At 39.5% G+C, this 24,644-nt stretch overlaps 1 protein-coding gene and 1 long non-coding RNA gene across 6 annotated transcripts; one reads left to right on the plus strand and one right to left on the minus strand.

Moving 5' to 3' along the window:
* Positions 1-2,277: 2,277 nt before the first annotated feature.
* On the minus strand, positions 2,278-8,884 carry LOC134478516 (uncharacterized). Its single transcript, XR_010051185.1, has 2 exons — positions 8,527-8,884; positions 2,278-7,329 (listed from the first exon to the last, which is right to left on the minus strand). It is a non-coding gene; the product is annotated as an uncharacterized LOC134478516 (long non-coding RNA).
* On the plus strand, positions 8,824-20,268 carry Gmnn (geminin DNA replication inhibitor). Of its 5 annotated transcripts, none has more exons than XM_013151400.3 (7): positions 8,824-8,877; positions 10,473-10,533; positions 14,625-14,702; positions 15,384-15,531; positions 17,982-18,064; positions 18,489-18,599; positions 19,858-20,268. In XM_013151400.3, exons 2-7 carry the CDS (start codon positions 10,483-10,485, stop codon positions 20,014-20,016), a joined length of 630 nt encoding a protein of 209 aa, XP_013006854.1. In that variant the 5' UTR covers positions 8,824-8,877; positions 10,473-10,482; the 3' UTR covers positions 20,017-20,268. The 5 variants fall into 5 exon arrangements, with proteins under 5 accessions (XP_013006854.1, XP_013006851.3, XP_013006853.1 ...); XM_013151397.3 differs by having other exon boundaries at positions 8,832-8,877; positions 10,476-10,533; XM_013151399.3 differs by having other exon boundaries at positions 8,844-9,000; positions 10,476-10,533.
* Positions 20,269-24,644: the final 4,376 nt, after the last annotated feature.

A 24,644-nucleotide genomic window follows, 5' to 3' on the forward strand; every position in this document is an offset into this window, starting at 1 on the left:
CTGGAGGCGCATTTACTGAAGGCCAGGCTTAAAAAACAAAAACAAAACCAAAAACAGACAACAAGAAAAATCTCAACTATACCCACATACTCACTTTTCTTTAAAAACACAATTATGAAAACCAAAAGGGGGATATGGTTACCTCCACATGCACAATTAGATCTTGCTATCTTTACCTTAAATTTTTAAACCTGGTTGCAGAAAGCACCCTCCATCAGAACTCGACTGACAAAAGGACAAATCTGATGAGCACACCTAGGTCAAGTCCTATAGGGGGACATCCAAACAGGAGATGGGACACCCAGTGCAGTTAACAGCATGGGGCCGAGGGCACGCTTGTGTGTTAACAGACGATGGAACTCTTATGGCTGCCCTCCCAGAAGGTGTACGATGGAGGCAGGAACAATTCCAGGCCTGTGGTGAAGCTCATTCCTATTTAGCCCTCCAGCGCGAGCATGCTCGAGGATGACCCTGGAGGACAGCCAACATCACAAGTACTGAGATTCATGCAGGCTCTGCAGCCCACAACTTGGGGACAACTAAAGAAGACAACACAGGATGCTTGCATGTTGGTGATGTGACAGAGCCTCCCACAAACCACTGACAATGTTTGCTGCTATGGAGCCCATCACACCCTGTACATTGTTTCAATGGCTGCAATTACAAAAACAAAAAGGAAGAATTTCTGAGGACCACAAATTATAAATTGAGGCTAGATCCTGGAGGCCTTAATGGAGACTGTAATGGTCCTGTGATGCTGTGATGCTCCAGGAAAGATCCTCATTAAATTAAAATCACCTCTGAATCATCCAGTAATCCCCTCACCATTTTGCTCAATGTAAATGTGATCAATAAAAACTGAGGTTCTGGCTGTCTTGTGGCTTTTGTTCACAGTGAACAACTGGTCATCCCAGTTCCTTGATGCACTGAAAAACAAAACAAAACAAAACAAAACAAAACAAAACAAACTCCTGAAACAGCATATGTGAAGTGTTTTATAAAAGATAGGAATGTTGGGCCAGGTTTTTACCTATAATCCCAGCTACTTAGGAGGCTGAGGCAGTTTAAGGCCAGTCTAGGCAATTTAGAGAAACCTTGTCTCAAAAATTACAAAAGGGTTAGGAACACGGTCTAATGGTAAAGCAAATACGAGGCCCTGGGGTCAATCTCCAGTCACCCCCACACCCCCAAGTTACAAATGTTAACACTGGATCAAAAAGGATTCGGCTTTAAGGATGCCTCTTCCCACTCTCCAATGCTAACTCTCCTTGCTGACTTTTCCAGGGCACTCAAAGCACATCCATTGAGCGGATGGGTGATGAGGCCAGCGCTGCCTCCTGGAAGTTAGGCAGCTCTATCTAGATCCCCTCTCAGCATCCAGGCAGGCTTCCAAGGGACCTGCAAGTATTATGTTGGCTCCTTTATTCTTCAGCTTTATTGTATCACATGCATATAGTAAAATTCATTTAACTGAATTAACTTTGGCTATTGTACAGTCTCTGCAACTACACTGCAGTCAAGATATAGAACAATTTCCATGGCTCCCCAAGTTTCCCCATCATAATTGTTTTTGACAGCTTGAAGTGGACCCTTGCTTTGTGCAGTGCTGGCAGTGAGGCCATGCTAATTGCTGACTTTCGTTTCTGTGAGGAACAGCTCCCATTTCACCTGCTTTGGAGAGCTGAGGCAACTGACAGGCTGCGAGCCCACTGAAGAAACTTCTCGGTTCAAATTAAAGTGGCTGCTCTCTTTTGAGTCTTTTCCTTCATCATTTTACCTTTGAGCTTTTCTTTAGTCACTCTACCTCCACCTTCCAAAGACTGTGGTCTTGTTAGATAATTAAATTCTATTAGTTCACTACTAATTTATTTATTGGGTGTTAAGGCTGCATCTAGGGATCTTGTTACATTCTTTAATCCCTGAAGAACCCCCTTTAGGACAACAGCCATCCACTCTTCAGAACACTGTGATGTGCGAGAGTGCAGGCACTGTATTAGCACTCTGAAGGACGGCGCACCTTCCATCCCCTCTGCTAACACTTCAGCCAGAGTTTACTGAGCCCCTGGTCCAGGCTGAGCTTGTCTGATCTTCTTCCCAAAACTCTCAAGAGAGTGTCACAGGAGGCACAGAGACTGTCACCAGAAATGCATTACACTGGTGCAGGATCTTGGAGACTCAGTTGTCCCCAAGGTCCCTTCCCGCCCCATGCATGACTTTCCCTTAAGTTAGTCATAGTTGGTTGACCGGCGCAGCCCCCCAATGAGACAGGAGACGCTCTTGTGGGTAACAGGTAACTGCCGCTTTATTGTTGCGGGCTCTGGCTTATACATTCAGCCGTGACCAATCACAGGCTGCCACAAGGAGGCAGGGTTGGGATGGAACGCGGGCTCTGGCCAATATACCCAGCTGTGGTCAATCAAGGGTTGCCACAGAGCCAGCACGGGGCGAATACGGAGTGAGCACGAGGTGCGCACGGGGTGGCTAATTTGGAGAGGGACGTAGCGCATTGCGGAAGCTAAACGTGGTCCTTAGTCCCGGGCGGGGTATGGTATGTTGAGCGCCTGCGCCCAACAGTTGGTATCTTGTGTTCCATGACACCTGATACTTGACTCACCAAAGGACCCTGTGATAACTGATACAATATCTTCCCAAGGTAGAACAGAGTTCTCTGAAGTCTGCCAGAAACCTATTCCTCAGAGGTTTGGGAAAAGGCAGGAGGGCTTCCTTGACCAAATTTCTCTGGTATCGAGGAACCATATACCCTGGGGTCTTTCTCTTTTTTTAGTTTGAAACCAGCAATTGAACTCTGCACCTTGTACTTGACAAACAGGTGCTGCACCACTGAGCAACATCCCCAGCCCTATTCTTTCTCCTTTCTGAACACAAGTTGGGCCATTTTCCTTTTAGCCAGATTCATACACACGCACTGAGGATTGAACCCAGGGCCATGCACATGTTAGGCAAGTTCTCTGACACTCAGGCACACACATTTCCTATATTCTAAGATTTTTTCAAAATTGGTTTCTAACACATACACTATTATTTTCATTCATTATTCATTATATTTTCACTTTATCATTTTGTGATCCTCCACTTTCCCTAACATCCAATGAATAAAACTATGTTTCCTGTATTATATCTACACTATCCAAAACGTTTTCTGAGAAACTTGCTTGGAATATATCCTGTATGTTCACAAATATTACTAGAGAGAACAGCCCTTCCTGAGAAGAATGATGCCTAATGTCAAAACAATTTAAACTGGGCATGATGGCACATACCTTCAATCCTAGCTACTCAGGAGGCTGAGGCAGCAGAATTACAAGTTCAAGGCCAGTTTGGGAAACTTAGCAAAACTATCCAAAATAAAAAGGGTTGGCAGTGTAACTCACGGGTACAGGTCCTGGGTTCAATCCCTTCTCTTTCTCTCGCTCTCATCCAAACTGGATTTAATATACTTTAACTTACTCAGAAATCACTAATTTCAGTAATAATAATATAATAAAAAGGACATGATTCTTCTGAGAGAAATTTTAAAATGTAGGAGCTGCTTAGCATACTTCAAATGCAATGAAGTTGAAATACAAAGGCCATACATAAAAAGGTCAGCCAGGAGGCAGAACCACCTAGGCTGAATCGCAGTTTATGTTATCTACTACCACTCACAGGTGAAGATCAAAGTTAGGAAGGGTAGACTGGGAAAACTGAAGCTCTCTCTTAAGGTTAAGTTGTTGCCAGGTACACACGCTTAAGCCCTAACTCCGCATGTTCCCAATCAGATGAAGGCTCTCTTTGATTTAGATAAAAATTGCCAATCAGCAACACACAGCTCTGCCATGGGATCTCAGCCCACGGTGTTATGCCTCTGGGACTCTAAGCTAGAGTCCCTCAACACCTCATGAGCCAGGACTTCACCTTCAACAGTTATCTAGGGTTCTAGAGCCCGTGGCTGGGTAACCCTGAGCCTCCTCCGCCTCCCCTCCCCCAACCACTAGCAGTTGTCTTGCTTCACTGTTGGCTGTGAAAGGCAATGGTCACTGCCTGTTAATGACACCGGTCTTTGCTGTTTCTGGGTGCCAGGCAATACCAGTTACCCACCCTGATTACTGCCACTGCCAGATGCTACTGTTCTCCACGCCTGTTCTGGAGCTCTGCAGCCTAGCCCCACAAAGGGCTGCCTCTCTGATCTTTGCCCTCCTGGAGGGCTTTTTCTGACCATTCTTTGGAAGGCAGCAGGGTCTCCCTCTGGCTGGAGGAGTGGAGAGGGGTGTCAGGCTGAAACTAACTCTACCAACATTTTGATTTTAAATTCCCCGTCATAGGAACTGTGAGACAATATGCTTCTGTTGTTTAAATTTTCCCTCTATGGTACTTTATCATGGCAGCTCGGGCAAAAAACCTAATTCCCTTCTGTGTAAAATAAGATTGTTAGGCCAGGTTTAGTGGTACACACTTGTGAACCCATCACTTGGGAGGCTGAGGCAGGAGGATCACTGTGAATTCAAGGCCAGCCTGGGCTACAAAATGAGTTCAAGGTTAGCCTGAATGGCACAATGAGACATTGTCTCAAAAAAAAAAAAAAAAAAAAAAGAGAGAAAAGGAAAAGAAAGTATCTTTTTTTGGTCTTTTTGAGACAGGGTCTGTCTATGCAGTTCAGGCTGGCCTTGAGTTCACTTTGTAGCCTAGGCTGGTCTTGAACGTGCTATGATCCTCCTGCCTCAGCCTCCCAAGTGCTGGGATTACAGGCACGAGCCACCATGCCCAATTTAGGAAAAAAGTATCTTGACAGTGTAGCTCCTTTATTTTGCTTAAAATATAAACTATCAGAATACCAAATTTACCCACACCAGCATAAAGTAGGATATTCCAGGCCTCAGATCAGATTAACTTTAGTGTGTTTGTTAGTTAAGGTTTTCATCCAAATTACATAAAAAGTTATCTGTTCCATCTAATGTCTGTCATTAGAAAACAGTTGCAAGCATTTATCTCAATGCAAAGTTTTAATGTTTTGGTTCTTTGTGTGTGTGTGTGTGTGTGTGTGTGTGTGTGTGTGTGTGTGTGTGTGGGGTATGTCTTAACAAGGGTAAGACAGCAGATGTTCCTTCTAACCTGTCAGTCAATTGATCATGGACCATACAGTGTACTCGGAGGCCTTCTTACTCTATAGGCATCCAAACCCTTCTTTATCAAGGTACAGATAGGCCTTTAATTCCCCATTATGATGGTTATTTTTATGTGTCAAGTTGACTGGGGCACACAGGGTATCTACATATTTGGTCAAACATTATTGCAGGGCTCTGTGTAATCTTGGATGCAATCAATATTTGTATTGGCTTTACCATCGCAGGGACAAAATCCATAACATCCACAATTTAAGGGAAGAAAGAAAAATTCATTTTGACTCAGTTTCAGAGAGTTCAGTTCATGTGCAATTGGCTGCATGACAGAAGGGCCTGGCAGAGGAAAGCTGCTCAACCCACGGTAGCCAAGAGCACAGAGAACAGAAAAGCCTGGTCAAGAGATAAACCCCCTAAAGGCCTGCCAGTGCCCTACCTTCTCCAACTGGGACTTCCTAACTTCCTAACAGAACTCATCAAAGGATTCAGCCACTTGATTAAGTATAGCACCCTATGATCCAGTCACCTTCCAAAAGCCTCAAACCTGAACACATGAGACTTTGGGGAACACTTTAGATCTAAACCATGACAAGTTTAAAAGAGCAGATTAAAGAAGACTGTCTTCCATAGTGTTGGTGGGTCTCATCCAGTCCACTGACGGCCTGAGCAGAACAAAAGCTCATGATGCTCCATGTTATCTCCCTGTCTTCAAATGAGAGCATTCTGCTATCTGCTTTTGATCTGGAGAATAAACAGGAACATTAGCTTTTTCCGGGTCTATACCAGCTTCTGGGCTCCAGACTCCAACTAGGACGCTGACTCTGCAGATTCTGGACTTACTAGCTTCTATAATCACATGAGTCAATTCATTATTAATTAACAAATTAATATTAAAGTATTATTAGTTTGTTTCTCTGTAGATCCCTAATGTACTCATCTTCTCTTGTGTAGCTAAGAATTCATTTTCATCTTATAAACTCCCTCAACAATATACTTTACAAGTGATCCTATTTGAGTCTTCTGAATAAAGAAATAATGAATTGGTATTTGTTCTCCCAGGGCAGTTTTCACAAGGATAGAGATTATTATGTAATGGGTACTTTCTGCAATCTGATTGAAAATCTTAAGAATTTAAATTAGCTTCAATAAACAACCCATTTTAAAATGGTCCATTTATTCTCTGTCATCTCAATTGGTTCTGTTTTCCATTGGCAATTCAATTGATCATTATGCTTTACTCTGTGCTAAATGATTTGGTTTTACTTTTCTATTATCACACGTTATTTTGGGTTTTTTTCCCCCTTCCTTCTCTGCTCACGAACTCTCTGCTTACAAACTAGAAGTGCTGTTGGACGAGATAAGAAGAGACAATCCAACAATGCAAGGCCATGGAGTGTGTGCTCAGCTAGAACTGGATAAATAAAAAGATGGAGATATATCCCATGTTATTTATTTTTTTAAAAGTTGTATACTGTAAGATCATACTAAATGAAAGGATTTTAGATGAGCTGGTATTGCAGAATAATTTAAGCATCAGTATTCATAGTTTCCCTACTATAAATAAAACACTAGTGTACTTGGGTGCCTAGAAAAAACTCTTGCTTTGATTTATATGAGATGGGATTCTACTGTTTTGCTTAGGCTGCCCTCGAACTTGCGATCCCTGTCTCAGTCTCCCAAACAGCTGGGATTAAAGTTGTGTGCCACCATACTTGGCAGAGATATTCTGATCCCATGATAATATAACTTTCTTTGAGATCTCTATAATATTATTATTTTCCTATAAACATATTCTTCCAAACTAAAGGAAAGTTTTCCAATAGTTGAGGGCTTGAGGGTCCATGTCTCTTGAGCGGGGAATGTTTTCAGTTTAGTTTGCTGTTGCCTTGTGGTATGAGGCCCTGAACTTGTGATTTAGTCTTTTAGTTGTGTACAACAGTCACACTCAGCTGTGAGAACAACCCATGGTATAAAGTACATGATAGAAGTTTTGTTAGGCTTTGTTTTTGGAGACAAAGTTGCTATGTAGTTTAGGTTGGCCTTGAACTCACTTTTGTAGCTCAGGCTGGTCTTGAACTCGAAATGATCTTCCTACCTCAGTCTCCCAAGTGCTGGGACTAGGTGTGCACCACCATGGCCACATGACAGTAGTTTCAAGCAGCTATGTCCTATAGGACACATAAGCTACATCTTTCCATTTTTTTCCTGGTAGCTGTATATTAAAAAAGGAAAAAAAAAAGCAAAAAATTCTTTTAGTAGTATCTGTTTCATCTGAGTATATAAAAATATGACTTTAGTACATAACCAATACAAAATCTGTGAAGATGATTTATTCCTTTGGGGGGACCTGGAATCAAATTTAGGACCACACAATGCCTAGCAAGTGCTCTATCACTGAGCCACAGTCTACATTTTTGTGGTAAAACTTGTGTATTCTGCATTATAACACATCCTGTGAAATTAGCCACACTTCAAATGTGCAGAAGCCCTATGTGGCTAATAACTTCTTTACTGGGCAGTGTATAGGTCTGAATTACCCTAATATAAACAAGTTGGTTATTTGGCAGGCAAAGCAGAAAGGATCTAACCTAAGCCTTTGAAATCCTGTTTCAGACTCTAGGGAATTCACAATGTTTCCTAACTAAGGCATAGCCTCCTTTGGTATGTTGGATTTTTTAAAAAGTTCAAACACTTAAATACATAAAGTCAAAGTCTCCTTTCACCATTCCAAAACTTGCCAATCCAATACTATTGGCAAGTAAAGGTAGCATTTGGATACTTTTGCTTCCTAAGTCTGGGTAACAGCCAGGTCTCTTCCCCACTCTAAAGCTGTTAATTACGGTAACTTGGAGATTGTCATCTCTGCTTTGCTTACTACTCTCATATGGAAGCCATTTTCCTAGTGTTTTAGTTCTGCAAAGAAATAACACTTTGTAATTTGCTTATATTGTACTTAGTATAGGCTATCTGAAAATGTTTTATTCGTTATTTTACAATGATGGTCCATCCCTGACCTGTTTTAGATCTATGGGAATCAGCTCTTCACAGCCAGCTTCAATATTCTTTATCAGCGACCCAAATCCTGTGAATGAACAGACTTTGGGAGTCTGTTACTGCTTTCCTTGGCTGGTATTTCAAATTCAAATAATAATTCTTACATTTTTAACACTGGTTAACAACATTTGATCCAGTTGTCCAATCAGTGCACTGTTTGAATTTAGACTTTACACGTTTGTATATTTTATATATTTATGTAACTATGTTTATTATAGTTAAAATAGTTACATACCTATATATGTATGTCGTTATATGATTGTATTTAGTACACAAATATAAAATTATATATTATATTAAATAATAATATATTTCTACATTTTATATATTCTCCTAAACAAAGCCAGAAACATACCATTACCGAATACATTAAGCGCGTACACACAGTACTCTGTTCTTCGGATGTTCGAGTCCCGTGGTGGCTTACGGCTTCCCGCTGGCAAAGGGCAAAGGGCAAAGGGCAAGACTCCGCTGTCTAAAGAGGAAGTCCGAAGGCGGGGTCAGAGGGCACTGACCTTACAAACTTTAGCTAACACCGGGCGTCCCAGCCCCAGAACCGTACCAGCCACCAATTATCGCGCAGGCGCGGGAAGGGGCGTGGCCTAAGTGGCAGCAGTGAGAGGCAATTGGCCGGATCTCAGATGTCCCGCCTCTCGCCTTGCGTCAGTGGTCGTGCGTTCGTCTCAGAGTGGGCCAGCGGAATCAGGTAATTTTCCAGCTCGCCAGTTAGTGTGACTATTGCGGTGCGGCAGAGGTAGTCTGTGGGCCTTACGCAAGGCGCTGCTGCTACTGCTGCCTGGGCTCAAAACGAAGAGAGTGTTTCCACCCAGTAAGTATGAGGGGACGGGCAGGAGGTGGGGATGCCGGGCGCAAGGTATTCAGCGCTTACACAGTCCCCTGGATCTCACTCCTGCCTGCCTTAAGTCGCATGTGGACGGCTGTGAGGCGGCGGCCAGGGTGTGGGGAAGGGCTTGCTGAAGAGCCTCCGGAGCCAAGAGACGAGGGGCCGCCCTACTGGCTGGGTTGGTTTTGGCGCGCTCTGGCTTTCGCACTCCTTATTGGTGCGCCGCGTGGGTGGGCGGGGCGCTGGCTTTGTGGAGCCAAGGGTCCTGGCGAGGTGAGGCGGGAGATCCGATCTGTGCTGCTTCTGTAGCTACCCGCGACGTGAGGGCTGGGGAGGTCTGCACACTTGGTTCCGGGAAGAGGAATACCGCCTTTCCAGCTAAAAGTACTGGCTTTGGTCACTCTGGATTCTCCCGTGTACAGCGCTTCCTTTGGACCCGGTCCCTTGCTAGAGGCTTTAATCTAGATGTGTAAACGAAGTGGCGCATGAAAAGCAAATGAGAGAGCAGACATGAGTGTGGCCAAAGTGAAAGATTAAATTTAATCGATTAGTGACTTTCAACTTCTTAAACCCTAAAGCACATTTTATTTCGTAATCTAGGGCACAGCCATCTAATTAATTAAATAGACGTTTCACCGGGTATTTTCAAGTCTCTTCTTTCCCAGTCTGATCAGTTAAGTTGTTTTAGACTGTTACTCATAATTTTGTGATCCTGGGCGGCTGCCCGCACTTTGAAAAACTACAGCCTGACGCCCGTTAGTGGATGCTGACCGGCGTTTTTCTCGCATGAAACTGAATGGAAGGTAACAGCGCACCACGCATAGTTAGGTTTTGCTTCCTTAGCTTTTTTGTTTGCATTTATGTTTTGTGCTAGGGCACAGTGTAAATGCGTTCATGTAAGACATGAGTCATAGTCAGTTTGAAAAACACTGCACTGAATAAAACTGTGACCACAGTAATCAGAGACATCTAGAGGGCACAGTTATGGCTTAGGGAGTCGGACCTTGAGTGCACAGTGAGTATAGCCCCTAGCCCGTTTAACAGCAATGCATGGCTCTTTGGCGCCTGTGTCTCCTGTTTCCGGTGTAGTCCTTCAGTTGATGTTGGTGGTTAAAGATTCTCCATTGATAGAAATGTATACTCTGAGTTGACTGAGTATTAAGTGGCTATTAAGTAATCGCTATTTAAAAAACATTTTTTTTGAAGTATGTCTTTGAAATAGCAGAGTTGGGATAGTTTTGTCTTTTTGAGACAGGCAGTTCAGATTGGCGTTGAACTCACTTTGTAGCCCAGTCTGGCTACAAACTCAGCCTTGATCCTCCTGAGAGCTGGGATTGCAAGCGTGCACCACCACGCCTGGCCTAATGTTTTCAACAACAACAACAACAAAAAATCTAGCATCCATCTCAGGTGCAAGTCATATTCTGTTTTTTAATTACTGTTTTTTTATGCTTCAGCAGATACATAATGAATCCCAGCATGAAGCAGAAACAAGAAGAAATCCAAGAAAATATAAAGGTATGTGAGAGTCACTTGAATGGTGTGTAGAAAGTATTATGTTAAAAATTTTATTATTATTGTTATTTTTTAATTTAAGAGGTGGAGGTATTCCCTAAAACGGACTCAAGCCCTTGTGCTCAAGAGATACTCTTGTCTCAACCTGTGGAATAGTTGGGACTACAGATGTGAAAAGTATTTTTGACTGTTTAGCCAAATTTAATCTGAGTTACTGAATTTTTAGAACATCCTGAGTATTCTTTCTGATACTATACAGAAATAAACTGATATTTGGATTTTGATCTTGTAGTTTATACTGCTGTTTATCAAAAAGAACAGTTTGTGCTTTCATTGTTTGATCATTTTTTCATACCTTTGTCTTGTAACATGAACAGCTACTTCTAAGATAACACTATGCAATATATTGGCATTAATTTCCTTTTTTTGAAATTCTGTATTATTTCCTTTTTTCTGTTTTGCTTTTTAAAACATAAAAGATTATTAACTGCTTTATTTAATCCAAGACAACATCATTGTCTACAGATAGTAGATCTACTATATATATTTTTTTTTCTTTTTAAGACAAAGTCTTGCTATGTAGTTCATGTTGGGCTTGAACTCACTATGTAGCTGGCCCAGGCTGGCCTTGAACTCACAGCAATCCTCTTGTCTCAGCCTCCCAAGTTCTGGGATTATAGGCATGTGCCACTGCACACCCACATCCTTTTTTTCTCTGTTTTTCTTTTTCTTTTTTCTAGTGATAGGGTCTCACTATTTAGTTCAGGCTGATCTTGAATTCACCTATGATCCTTGTAACTCATGAGTGCTGATATTATTATAGGGATGTATCACAATGCCTGGTTAACTGACCTTTTCTTTTTTTTTTAGTCTTTTTTCCTTTTTTATCGGTACCGGGGATCCAACTCACGACTGCCTGCTTTCAAGGCAGGTGCTTATGCCGCTGAGCTAAATTCGCAGCCCCTAACCATACCTTTTCATAAAATAATTTTTACAAAAATCTTTGGTGAATATCTTCAGACTTAGTTTGACTACAGAGACACATTTGCATAATATTGAACATTTTCCAGAGTACATCTTTCATTTCAATCTAACCTGTTTGATTTGCAAAATCCTTGAAATCCCTGTATGATACTGTCACTGGAAATCTTATCCCATATATTTAATATTCTTAGGGCACTAGAAAAGAGTTTGTTTAATTTTGAGTTTATAAATTTGACCTGGCCCATATGTATGGCACTATTTATAAATTAGCTAAGTCCGTACAACTTAAACTATATAGGGATTCCTGGGAAGTGGACCATGTCTTTAGAAACAGTATTAATTTGTAGGCTTAAGTTAGAATAAACAAAAACCATTGATAAGTAAAAGCAAATTTCCCTCCTCCCCAACCCCCCACCCCCCCCACTTTTTTTTTTGGTCTTTTTGAGACATGGTCTCTCTATGCAGTTCAGGCTGGCCTTGAGCTCACTTTGTAACCCAGGCTAGTCTTGAACTCACAATGATCCTCCTGCCTCAGCCTGCTGAGTGCTGGGATTATAAGCATGAGCCACCACACCCGGCTCCTTTTTTAGAGAGGAGGGGGTTTTTTTGAGAAAGGGTTTTTCTTTGCAGTTCAGGCTGGCCTTGAGCTCACTTTGTAGCCTAGGCTGGCCTTGAATTTGCAAGGGTCCTTGCATTGCCTCCAGAGTGCTGGGATTACGGGTGTGTGCCACCACATCTAGCATAGCAAATACTTTTTGATTGTTTTTATTTGGTTTAGTTTTCTCAGGATCCTTACATTATTTTTCTTGAACAGTAATTACTGTTGATAAGTTGTGGATTTGAATCCATTACCTTCTGTTTAAAATGATGACATCTTTTCACTGGGCTTTGGGTATATTTAAAGTTTTTATTATGAAGACTTTCAAATTTTCAAAGGTATAATCAATTGTGTAATCTCAATTTGTCTGGAACTTTAGCGGTTATCAATTATGGCCAATTTCACTTCATCTGTGTCTACATTAACTCCCCCTTTCCTCCACTGAATTGTTGTGAAACAAATTGGAAGGAAAACTATCTTAGACATGAAGAGACTAAGACTACTATTCTGTTTGGATCTGATTTTGCTGTGAGAGGGTAGAATTTGAGTGGGTTAATTTGGATTGCCTCAGTTTACTCATCTGTAAAATGAGAGAATTGGATTACAACTAGATGTATAAGAATGAATTTTAATTCGGTATCTGAGTTTCTTGCCAGTTGTATGTAGAAGTTGTTTGTGTGTTCTTGGGTACACATTTGGGGGAGGAAAGTTTACAGAATATCCAGTTGTGTTCTAAAAAGATTAAATATTGGGGCTAGGACTGTAGCTCAGTGTTAGGACATTTGTCTAGCATATACTGGGTCTTGCGTTCAATTCCCAGTGCCACTACCCCCACCACCAAAAAAAAAGATAAAGCTCATAAAACTTGCCTACTCTAGAAGTCTATTCTAGTGCACAATATGTATACAGAAAAAAAGTGTAATAGTTATATTACATTTCTTAGGCCAGATAAGTTAAATCTTGGAAACTTTTTTTTGTGTGTGACAGTGACTTGTCTTCTGTGACCATTATTAACATTAAATACTTAAATAAATTAACATCTTATTATTAAGGTTCTAGAGTTTTATTTTTTTGTATTTGCCGACTGTTTACCCTGAATTGTTGGTGTAATATTTGTTCTCACAATAGTTCGCCTTTGTCCTTCAGTTAAATAGTGAGATAATGAACAGCAGAAGAAACTTTACCGTGGGAAAGGTGAACTTTGTCATGTGGAGTACAGTGTGGAATCAGTAACTTTCTCACGCTACTATGGTATCATGTTCTTGCTAACCTTGTTTGAGTATTCAGCATTGTTTGCTATCCCATGGTGGCAGTATAACTAATGGTTTTTTTTTTTTTTTTTTTTGGCAAAAATAGAGCTTTTAGATCAGGAAATATATAGATAAGTATTTACATGTTGTAAGGAAGGCAGTATGTTTTCCAAAACAGTAGCTTGGGCATTGTAGAATATTTTAGTAAGCCTTAAGCACTGACATGTTAGCTGTCTCCTAATGAGTAGATTTGAAGCACAACAGTTTCTGCAGTCAGAATGGTTGAGATGGGTTATCTACTACTCATGTACTTGTTTTCAGGTACAGGGTGCCCGTTAACAATTATATTCCTTTTGTGGATACATATAAACATGTTTGGGAATACTTACAGTTTAACAGGAACTCTGGGATGAATCTGTTTTCTTATAGGCAAAAGTGTTTTGCCATGTAAACCTTTCCCCTCACTCAACTCTTTTGTGAGTTTCTACCATAAATGTTGTGATGTTTAGTTTTACAAAAGTAGAGTACCTGTCAGTTCCTAGTTTGTATGGGAGGTCTTTTTAAGATGAAAATACAGATATTTTGTACTTGAATTTTGTTGTATGTGGTTTAAATTACTGATCAGAGCTTAGAAATTTTTTTTTTTTTTTGGTCTTTTTCCTTTTTTATCGGTACTGGGGATCGAACTCACGACTGCCTGCTTGCAAGGCAGGCGCTTATGCCGCTGAGCTAAATCCTCAGCCCCAGAGCTTAGAATTTTTATTATATATTTGTTTTCACTAGATATTTAGTTGACAAAATGACTATAGCAACAGCATATATTGAAATGAGACTGGTTACTTGTGTCTAGTTGGAGTGCTATGACCAGTTTCCCCCTCCAAGTCCATTTCATTTCAAAAAGAAAAAAAAATTTCAAGACACAACTATTTTGAGGGGCTAGGGATTTAGCTCAGTGGCACAAGGGCCTGCCTGGTAAGCATGAGGTCACGAGTTCAATTTCTAGTACAAAAAAAAAAAAAAAATTAAGGGACTCATTCTTAAGATTTTCTTCAAACTTTATTGTAGTTTGGGAAATAAGTTTGGCAGTTGAACCAGTGTCTTATTCATTCATATGTAGAATTATAAAATTATATACCATGCCAAATATTAAAGTGTTCTTAGTATTTTTTTTCAAACTTGAATAAAACTAAGATTACATAGAAACTCAATAGCTGGATAAGCATATAGTGACTCAGTCACAAGATAATTATTTTGACTTCTAGAATAGGCCTGTGCCAAGAAGAACTTTGAAGATGATTCAGCCTTCTACAGCGGGATCTCTTGTTGGGAGAGAAAATGAGGTATGTGTTAAGAGGGTTAAGAGAGAGGTGATAATGCCTCAGTGAAAAACCTTTCCAAGATTTTCTTCATCTGAAATATTTAAGTTGTTCAAATTTGGAAATATGTAAGCAATTATGTACTCCCCAAAGAAATGGTTTTGGTTAAATTGTTTAATTTGGAAGTTCAAAGTTGCTATGACATACAGTAAAACTGGAATGATATAATAATTATCTAATAGGAATAATTTGATATTTGATAATTATCTAATAGGAATAATGTTTGATATTTTTGAGAATAAAATGGTAACTCCTTTTATTTATACTTGTGATAAAAGAAGAAATCATGTATTTTGATTTTTGGTCATCAAGTCACCTATTAATAATCTGTAAGCTTGAAGTTCTTTCATTGTCTGTCCTCTGAATTTTAAAGAGTTTTTGCAGGTTGACAATACCACCTTTCCATGATACTGAACTTAAACACAATATTTAACACAATAAAAGTAATTTTAGCAAAATCTTAGACCAAGTTTAATTCATGCTGCAACTATAATTCCTAAAATGGTACTATACATTTTGATTAGAGTTTTGAATTTTATTTTTTGAAATATGCAAAAAAAAGTACTGTATATGAATTGTTTTTGATACATAAATGACAAAACTTCTAGCTTTCTTATTCACTCAGTCAAAGTGTTTCTTTTACAGTCACCTAAAGGCTTATCAAAAAGGAAGCTTTCAAATGACCCATCAACATTTAAGACTTCAAGCACTGATGCGGTTCCTGATCCAGAATCTAATGAAAATAAAAATCTTGGTGGAGTTACCCAAGAAGCATTTGATCTTATGATTAGTGGTATGAAAAAAATACGGTTTTGTCTTAAAATTTTAAATTACATATAAATATTTACTAGTACTATAATAGATTTTGACTATAGCCTCTTAATTTGGAAATACTGTAAGATACTTTGTTAATATAAAAAGACTAGGGGGTTAGGGATTTAGTTCAGTGACTTAAGTGTCTGCCTAGCAAGCGTGAGGTCACGAGTTCAATCCCCATACCCAAAAATAATCTTTAAAAAAAAAATATAAAAAGACTAAATTTGGGCAGATGTGACCATTTATTTGGTAAGGCCCAAATGTAAATTAAATATTAAGAGGGTAGCAATTAATATGGCACTTCTGGTAATAGATTGCCTTAGGATTCATGAGATTTGGAAATATGTTTTTCAAAAGAAAAAGAATGAATTTGAATAAAGGCTTTTGAATATTCCAGGAGATTATGATGTAAGAAAATGCTGAGGAAAAGGGAGTAAAGATGAATGAGAAGTAATGTGCTTGTGATAAATACAAATTTTAGTGGGATGGTAGTAGGATTAAAAGTGGAAGCAAGTGATGTGTTGTGGAAGATATTTACTTCAATACTAATGATAAGTTGTTAGGTGCTATCACTGATGAGAAGTTGAAACCTTGAGAAGTTAATTGACTTGTTCAAGGTCACAGTGACATTTAGGCTTATTCTGAATTGCTTGGAATATAGTAAGGAAGAACATGAACAGATTGTGAGATTTTATTAGGAAATATCAGGAAAGATTGACTGGCTAGAAATAAACAGCCGTGTGTGGTGGTGCATGCCTGTAGTCCCAGCAGTGGGGAGGTTGAGAGGAAGGCTGAGACAGGACATTCACAGTGGATTCAAGGCCGGTTTGGGTCTATATAGCAAGGCCGTGTCTTTAAAAAGGCTCTTTAATAATACTATAAATAAATAATAAGATTCATGATACATAGAACTCATTTGGTTGAAATTAATGAGCAAAAGTTGGTTAAAAAAAAAAAAACACCCACTAATGTTAAACACCCAAGCAACTCACCTGTGTATCATATTGCTAGAATGACCATAAATAAAAACAAAATTTTTCCATATAACTTGAGCATTAAGCTAACTTAACATCTTGAATGGGATATGTTTTAGGAATTAAAAGAACTGGAAAGGAATCCTAAACATTAGTAAATTTGTTTTTGGCAATGGTTTTGGTGTAGTAATTCTAAAAAAATGTTTGTATATCTTTTAGGGTTGAACTAATGAGTAACATTGAATACTGTTGGGAGGCAGCTTCATAATGTGGTGAATGGAATGGGGAAGGAAAGGAAGAGCTGTTGAATTGGAATTAGAGTATCAGTGCAAATTAATGTTTTTAAGAGAAGTAGTATTTTTCTACTTCTGCCACTGAAAAGGCCTACAAACAAATGATCCCGAGTGGCAAGGAGCACACCGGGATCAGTTACTGGTTTGTAAGCACTGTTCTCTTTACAAGGGAGAAATCTGGTAGCTAATATCTTAAATGTTCAATTTTTTTTAAATCGGTACTGGGGATCAAACTTATGACCGCTTGCTTACAAGGCAGGTGCTTATGCTACTGAGCTAAATCCCTAGCCCCTCAAATGTTCAAATTTAAGACCCCTAGTTTTATTTATTAATTTATGGTGCTGGAAATTGAACTCAGGACCTCGCACTTGCCAGGCAGGTGCTGTGCCACTGAGCTGTATCTGCCAGCCCTTGTCTCCCAGTTGTGATGAAGTCTTCTTATGCTTTCTGATGATACACTGAGGATACAGTATACTTATGCAGTATTCCAAGAAAATGTCTGGCTTGAATCCGATGATAGATACAACATTCAGAATTAAGAATCGTCTACAAGATAACTGATCAGGACTTTTCAAAAGCATCATTATCACAGCTCAGTGAGAGAGTGTGTGCTTAGCATCTGCAAGGCCCTGGGTCTAATTCAGTGGAGGTTGGGAGTTAAATAGAAACACCCAAAATAGAAGTTGGGAAAATCTTTGTTTTTTAACATTTACAATTCATCCACTTTACAACCACATTGGGAGAAGTTACATGTACATAATACCTCTTGTTTCTTTTTTAAAAATATTCCTTTCTCTCCCCTGCTTTTTTTTTTTTTTTTGTAATGGGCCTTGCTGTTGCCAGGCTGGTGCTTACACTGAAATCTGTTGATACATGTAATATTGGTTTATTTCTAATGCAATTTGAAACACTCAAATCAATATGCAAAAAGTAAAATAGAAAAAAAGAGATTGGAATTTTTTTTCTATAGAAAAGCATTGGTTTTTACAGTAATGGTTTTTAAAGTTGTGTATAAAACATGGGGCTGGGGATTTAGCTCAGCGGCATAAGCGCCTGCCTTGCAAGCAGGCAGTCGTGAGTTCGATCCCCGGTACCGATAAAAAGGAAAAAGACAAAAAAAAAAAGAAAAAAGTTATATATAAAACATTAATTTATTTCAGAGACTCCATCTTCTCAATATTGGAAAGAAGTGGCAGAAAAACGGAGGAAAGCTCTCTATGAAACCCTAAAGGAAAATGAGAAAGTAGGTATTAGATACAATTTGTACATTTAAAAGGTTTCCAGGATTAGAGCTGGATGTGGAGCACACACTTGTAAGCCCAGTAGTCGGGAGGCTAAGGCAGGAAGGTCAGTGTTGGAGGCCAGTGTGGGCTGCTAGAACCTGTCTCAACCTTTTTCTGTCCCAATAAATGGTTTCTAGGATTGTTTTTCTTTCGATGTGTAGCATGTTTAGTTAGAACAATGTAAACTGGCTTTAATGCTGGCCAAAGACAAGTTTGATAACAAAAATAACTCATTTGCCAAAATTATCATTCAAAATGAATCTTGTTTTATTGAGAGCCAACTCTTATGTTATATGTGTCTATCAGTTATAGATGGAGGTAAATAATTTGGTTTATAGCATAGCAAATCTATGTTATATTGAACTTTATATTTATGTCATATAGCTTCATAAAGAAATTGAACAAAAAAACAATGAAATTGCCCGTCTGAAAAAGGAGAATAAAGAATTGGCAGAAGTAGCAGAGCATGTACAGCATATGGCAGAGGTAATAGAGGTAAGTAATTTAATATTCACCTGATTCAAAGACATCTGATTTTCTATAAAATTGAGGAGTAGTTTGATCAGTGTTTGGGATCTAGGATCAAGTTTCTTGGGTTTGGTGTTTGAGTCTTAGCTCTTTGCTTAGCACAATTAAGCGTCTTGATTAGGACAAGTTATTTATCCTGTTGGGGCTTAATTCTCATCTATAAAATGGGAGTAGTAATGCCTATATCTGAAAAAGATAATGGGAAATTATATTTTAGTTGACATTAGTAGGTGGTGTTCACTTTAATTTTCTATCAGAATGACATTAACTTTCATTTATAAAGTTAACTGGTACACTAAATAAGTTTGTCTTTATCTAATTTTTTAAAATTTGGAAGTAATGTGTTCATAAGAATTGGCCTTATAACTTAGGGTTTTAACAACAAGCAATGTTTTCATAAGAATTGGCCTTATAACTTAGGGTTATAACTTAGGGTTGTAAATAATATGTTCATAAGAATTGGCCTTATAACTTAGGGTTAAAATAGGTTTTATGACATATTGGAAGAAAATAAAAGGTCTATCTTACTTGATAGAAAGTTTTTCAAATCAAAACTCCTCTGGTGAGTTGTAACCTTAACATTTTAAGAGCTGTGACAGAATTACTGTTTTGAGTGTTCACTTAAAATACTATAGTAGCACTCTTTACTGCCTTAAAAGTACAGTAGTACCTTGCATCAAGAATTGAAGGGGCTGGGGATTTAGCTCCGGAGCATAAGCGCCTACCTTGCAAGTGCACTGTCCTGAGTTTGATCCCTGTTACCAAAAAAAAAAAAAAAAAAAAAAAAAAAACCTTGAATCTTTCTAAGATTCTGGTTGCAAATCGAGTAGGACAAGAACTGAATCAGATTTCAGTAATTAGGTTGTGCATGGCGGAGCTTTCCTATAATCCCGGCACTTAGGAGGGTGAGGCAGGAGGATCCTACAAGTTCAAGGTCAGTCTGGGCTACATAATGAATTTAAGGCCAACCTGAACTACACAGTGAGATCCTGTTTCAAAGCCCTCCCCACCCCCAAAAAAGTGCTTTGAAAACAAGTAGTTTAAAAAATTGGTACATTATTAAACATTGATTTTTGCTGATCTAGTCTAGCATGGTAGAGATACTGATAAAACACGTATTGTCTGTAAGTGAATTTTGAGGGGCAAGATGAAAAAAAATACTATATTGATAATGGACTTGAGTTTTTAAACTTTTTACATAAATTATTGGTTTATTCTTTAATAGAGATTGTCCAGTGAACCTCTAGATATCCCTGAATTGTCGGATAGCCAGGAATTTGATTCTGAAGAGGAAATTAGTGAGGATTCTGAAGTCGAAGACTCAGAAAGTGGCACATGTGAAGAAACCGTATCTTCTTCCACAGATGCAAAGCCAAGTACATGAAGTTCATTGGTGTTTGACTCTTGAGAAATACACTGCCAACGTTTACCTCCAGTCTAGTTCTGTATAGCAGAGTAAATAACTACTTAATGCAAACACTGGATCACATTTCTTTGTTTGACTCCTGGGACCCTAATATTGTATTCAAATACTATATATTTTTAATCTGTGTTTTATGTATATAGTATTTTCACTTGGTTGTCAGATGTGACTTGTGTATATGATGTGATAAATAAACTTCGATTTCCTGTTGAATATTGTGTATCATGAAAGAATGAAGTATAAGGAGTCTACAGAAAATGTGTCTATTTCTATGCTGTTACGTTGTTCACATACTATTGCTATCTTGGAAAAAATGAGGGGAAGATGAGTTTATCCCACTGAGACTGAGATAACTGAGGTTTTAACTTTCCCAAACCTGGTTGTACAGTGTATTAGTGTCTTTCACACCCCATTCTCAGATATTCTTATATCTGAGGAGTTAAACTGAGGAGTTTTTGGACTGTAGCACAGTGTTTCCACAAGTTTCCCTGAGTGGATCTGATAGTGAGGTGTAAGGGCTTGACCGGGTGGAAGTGGTGGGTGACAGGGATAGTCCTTTGAGAAGCAAAGTTGGGGGAAAACAGTAAAAGTCCAGTAGGGAGAATATAACTTCTGTTCACATATTCAGGAAGTCAGAGTGAGTTGAGATTAATGAGTGGTTTTCTGTGTGTACTTTGTTCTGAAGGAAGGGAAGAACAAAATAAGGGACATGGTTGCCAAGTATACAGCATTGGGATTGGATGCAGTTCCAGTGGACCTTCAAGTTACCACCGGCCGACATACTAAAAACTTAGGTCATGACTGAATTTTAATTTATGACTAAGATCTTGAGTTACGACCTGAGTGCTGGCCACTTGTGCTTCAGATGGTCTCAGTTACAGATTTAACCCTCAAAGACTTAGATGGAACATTACAGCATCCTGCCCTGTGTGGGGTTAATTGAGGAACCGTGGGCCAGTGTCGTCTAAGGACACTGCACCCGCCTGTGAACAGGAGAACAGTGCTGTGGAAAGGAGCCTGAATCTTCAGTTGACAACTTGAGTTACAACCAACCAGCCCTGGGGAACAAATTGAGTTTGTAAGTGAAGGGTCCACTGTTGTGAATATCATACGACTAGTTTAAGCTTCCTGTGTAGAACCCCATCTTCAGTTTTGCAATAGAACCTACCTCAGTGTTCTGAGGATTAAAAATCATAGTAGAGGGGCCTGAACTATAGTAAAAAATGGAAACTTACTAGTACAACCTTGTCCAGTAGCACTTTAGAGAATATAATAGATTTGGACATGTGTGCTGTCCAGTGTGGTAGCCACTAGCTATTGAGCACTTGAGATGTAACTGTGAATGAGGAATGTAAACATTTTATATTTAGCCGCGTGAGGCCAGCGGCAACTGTTAGTGTGGCTGCCTATGTTTTGAATATGGGCCACTAGTCTACAGATAGCAATAAACAACAGGTAAGTTAATTTTAAGAAAACATTTTGGTTGGAGGAGGGAAAATAAGCTGAGAGCCAGTAGGAAGGAAAGACAAGTAGAATAGGATGATTTGGCCATAGAAAGTCTTTCGGAAATGGCGAAAAGTAGATTGTAAGATTTTTAAAGTATGTTAAAATTATAGGACTTCTAGAAGAAACTAGGAACCTCTAGGTTTGGCAAAGATTTCTCAAAGAGGATACAACATAAACTAAGTATGTTGGCTTCATAAACTTAAAAACTTGTCTTTGAAAAACAACCAAATGAAAATTGGTGCTGACTTTGCAGTGATTTTTCTGTTTTTATCACTTTGCCTGAAACAGTTCCCTAAGGTATGATAGGCAGAGACCAGCATATATTACCACTCGTGGGGAAGTTTGATTGGCAGTCTCTAAGACTATAGGGCAAAGTGTCCTGTCTAAAGACATGAAAGTCACCAAGAGAAAGTATATTCTCATGAGCCAAATATACACTGCCTTGGGATCCTCAAATTTCATTTAGAAAATGCTACCCTTCAAAAAAACCTCAGACTTGCAGGTTTTGTAGTTGAACCAAAAGGGGAATTAGTGAATGAACAGTTGAGGTCCAGGGTCCTCTGGGTGGAACAGTGGAGGCCTGTGGCATATCCACCAGGATGGGTCCCAGGCAGCCTAAAAAGTCTGTTTACCTACAGTGCTTTCTTCCCAGCACGTCTTTCACTGACATCCTTCCTTCCCTATTGCTAACTTGTGAAATCATCTCCCAGATAAAGACCTTGCGCTCAAATCCTTTTCTCTGAAATGCTTGTGGGCAAACAAATGCTGGGGAAACATGAACTTAGGTTAGCAAGTGGGGCACCTTGCAGTCAGCACTGGGAGCCTGAGGCAAGTGGAACACAAGTTCAAGCCCAGCCTGGGCAGCTTAGTGGCTTAGCTGGGTCTTGTCTCAAAATTGTAAAGTGGGCTGAGGATACAGCATAGCTGATTGTCAAGCTGCTGGAGCTGACAGGGACTTCTCATGGTAGTGATGGCCCTGACTAGAGGTAGGAAGGCTCCCCATGGAGCCAGTGCCACCCCTGTAGAAACTACTTTCAGGAAGGAAGAGAGCCGTGTCTGGAGCAGGGAGCTGGCTAGCTGGCAGTATGGCCTTGATGGTGAAGAGGCAGAGGAGTGGCTGTGGTGGTGACAGTGTTGGTGATGTAGAGGATGCTTATGAGGGTTTATTAGAGTATTTAAGAAATGATGTGCTGCTGGGGATACGGCTCAGCGGCACAGTGCATGCCTGGCAAGTGGGAGGTCATGAGTTCAATTCCCAGTAGAAAAAAGAAAAAAGAAATGATGTGCTTAGAAAATGGTCTAGGGGCTGGGGATTTAGCTTAGCAGCAATAAGCACCTGCCTTGCAAGCGCAGGATCGTGAGTTCGAGCCCTACAAAAAAAAAAAAAAAAAAAAAAAAAAAAAAAAAAAGAAAGAAAGAAAGAAAGAAAGAAAGAAAATGGTCTAAAAAGTGGATGCAAAGTTTCATTTTTCATCATGACAGTGTTCTATGTCACACATCACTTCTGCTACTGAAACTTCTGTAAATAAAAATGTTGCAATGTGTCCTCATCTGTCTTATCCCCCAGCTCTGGCACCATACAACCTCTTCCTCAAAGTCAAAATGACCATGATAGGTGAATATTCTGAATCCTTTTGGGGCATCGAGGCAGCCAGGACAGTACAACTGAAGACACTTTCAAAAGAGGGCTTTAGAACTACTTCAGCAAGTGGCAGGAACAATGGAGCAAGTGTGTCTGAAGGGGGAGAGGGCTTTGAGGGAGATTAATGGCAATGTGTCTTCTGCTGTAATACGTGAGAAAAAAAATTGAAGCAGTGTTTTGATCCCGTCTGGTAAATTCTGAGAAAATTTCCCCTGAAGACACTCTATATAATGACTGTTACAGTTTAGGATCTAGACTGTCTGTAATAAGCCTCATGTGTTCAGAAGTGGGGTCTTGGAAAGTGGGTTCATGACTGAATTATGGGTGCAGTTGTCTTCATGGGTTATCCACTGATGAGTTCACAGCTGAGCACGCTGTTCGGAGGTGGGTCTCGGGGATGCATTCTTGTTCCCAGCTCCTCCCCACTTCCTCTGCTTCCTGGCTACCATGGTGGAGCACCATTTTCTCTGCCACATCTCTCTGCCAGCCTGTTTCTGCCCTGGAGTCAGTTGACCATGGACTAAAATAAAGCCATGAGCAAAAACAAACCTCCTCTCCTCTGAGCTGTGGCCATTATTTTGTCCTAGTGATGAGAAAGTGACTAAAACATCCCTCACGAGGTTCCTCCAAAAGGTGAGGTGAGGATGAGGAGACTGCAGTTTTATTGTTCCCTTTGTGAAAGGTGGAAGCATTGCATGAAAGCTCTGCTCAGCTGAAGTTCTCATCTGCGAAACATGAAAGGACATAGATCACTCCGATAGATATAGCTTTAGCTACAGATACAGTGTAATTACAAACAGGCACAAGTTTTTTCCTTTTCTTTCTTTTTCTGGGTGGTGGTGGTGGTGGTGGCTGGGGATTGAACCCAGGGCCTTATATATGCTAGGCAAGTGCTCTATCACTGAGCTGTAACCCAGGTCCTTGATATTGCCAGGTAACTCTCTAAACCATTAGTCCTAACAGTTGCATAGGTAACCCATCTTCTAATGAGTTCCCATTTTACAAACAATTAAAACATTTTTTAGACAGGATCTTGCTATATAGTTCATACTGGACTTGAACTCAGCATATAGCTGACTAAGCCTCCCTAGTGCTGGGATTACAGAAATTGCCACCAGTTTTGGGAACAGGGTAACTTTTTAAAACTTTCAATGATTTCATTTTTTTTTAATCTCAGAAACATATGGTATTATAAGAACCCAGAATAAGCTTTTTCCTCCATGAAAAACAAACAGTGAAGAACAAGTTCTTAATTAACTTCAAACAAATATTAAAAAATAAAGTATTTCATGATTTAATGGTAGACAATGGAGAGAAACAATGTCTTTGTATAACATGTGACAAAAGTATTTTAGCTGCACAGTTTTATAGCTATGCATATTCCCCATTGTATCTATGTGTTTTAATATCTTTATTTTATTTCTCTTCAACTACAAAAGAA

Source organism: Cavia porcellus, unplaced genomic scaffold (genome assembly GCF_034190915.1).
Source record: "Cavia porcellus strain 051 isolate PalLab524CR breed Dunkin Hartley unplaced genomic scaffold, mCavPor4.1 scaffold_13, whole genome shotgun sequence".
Lineage (NCBI taxonomy): Eukaryota > Metazoa > Chordata > Mammalia > Rodentia > Caviidae > Cavia > Cavia porcellus.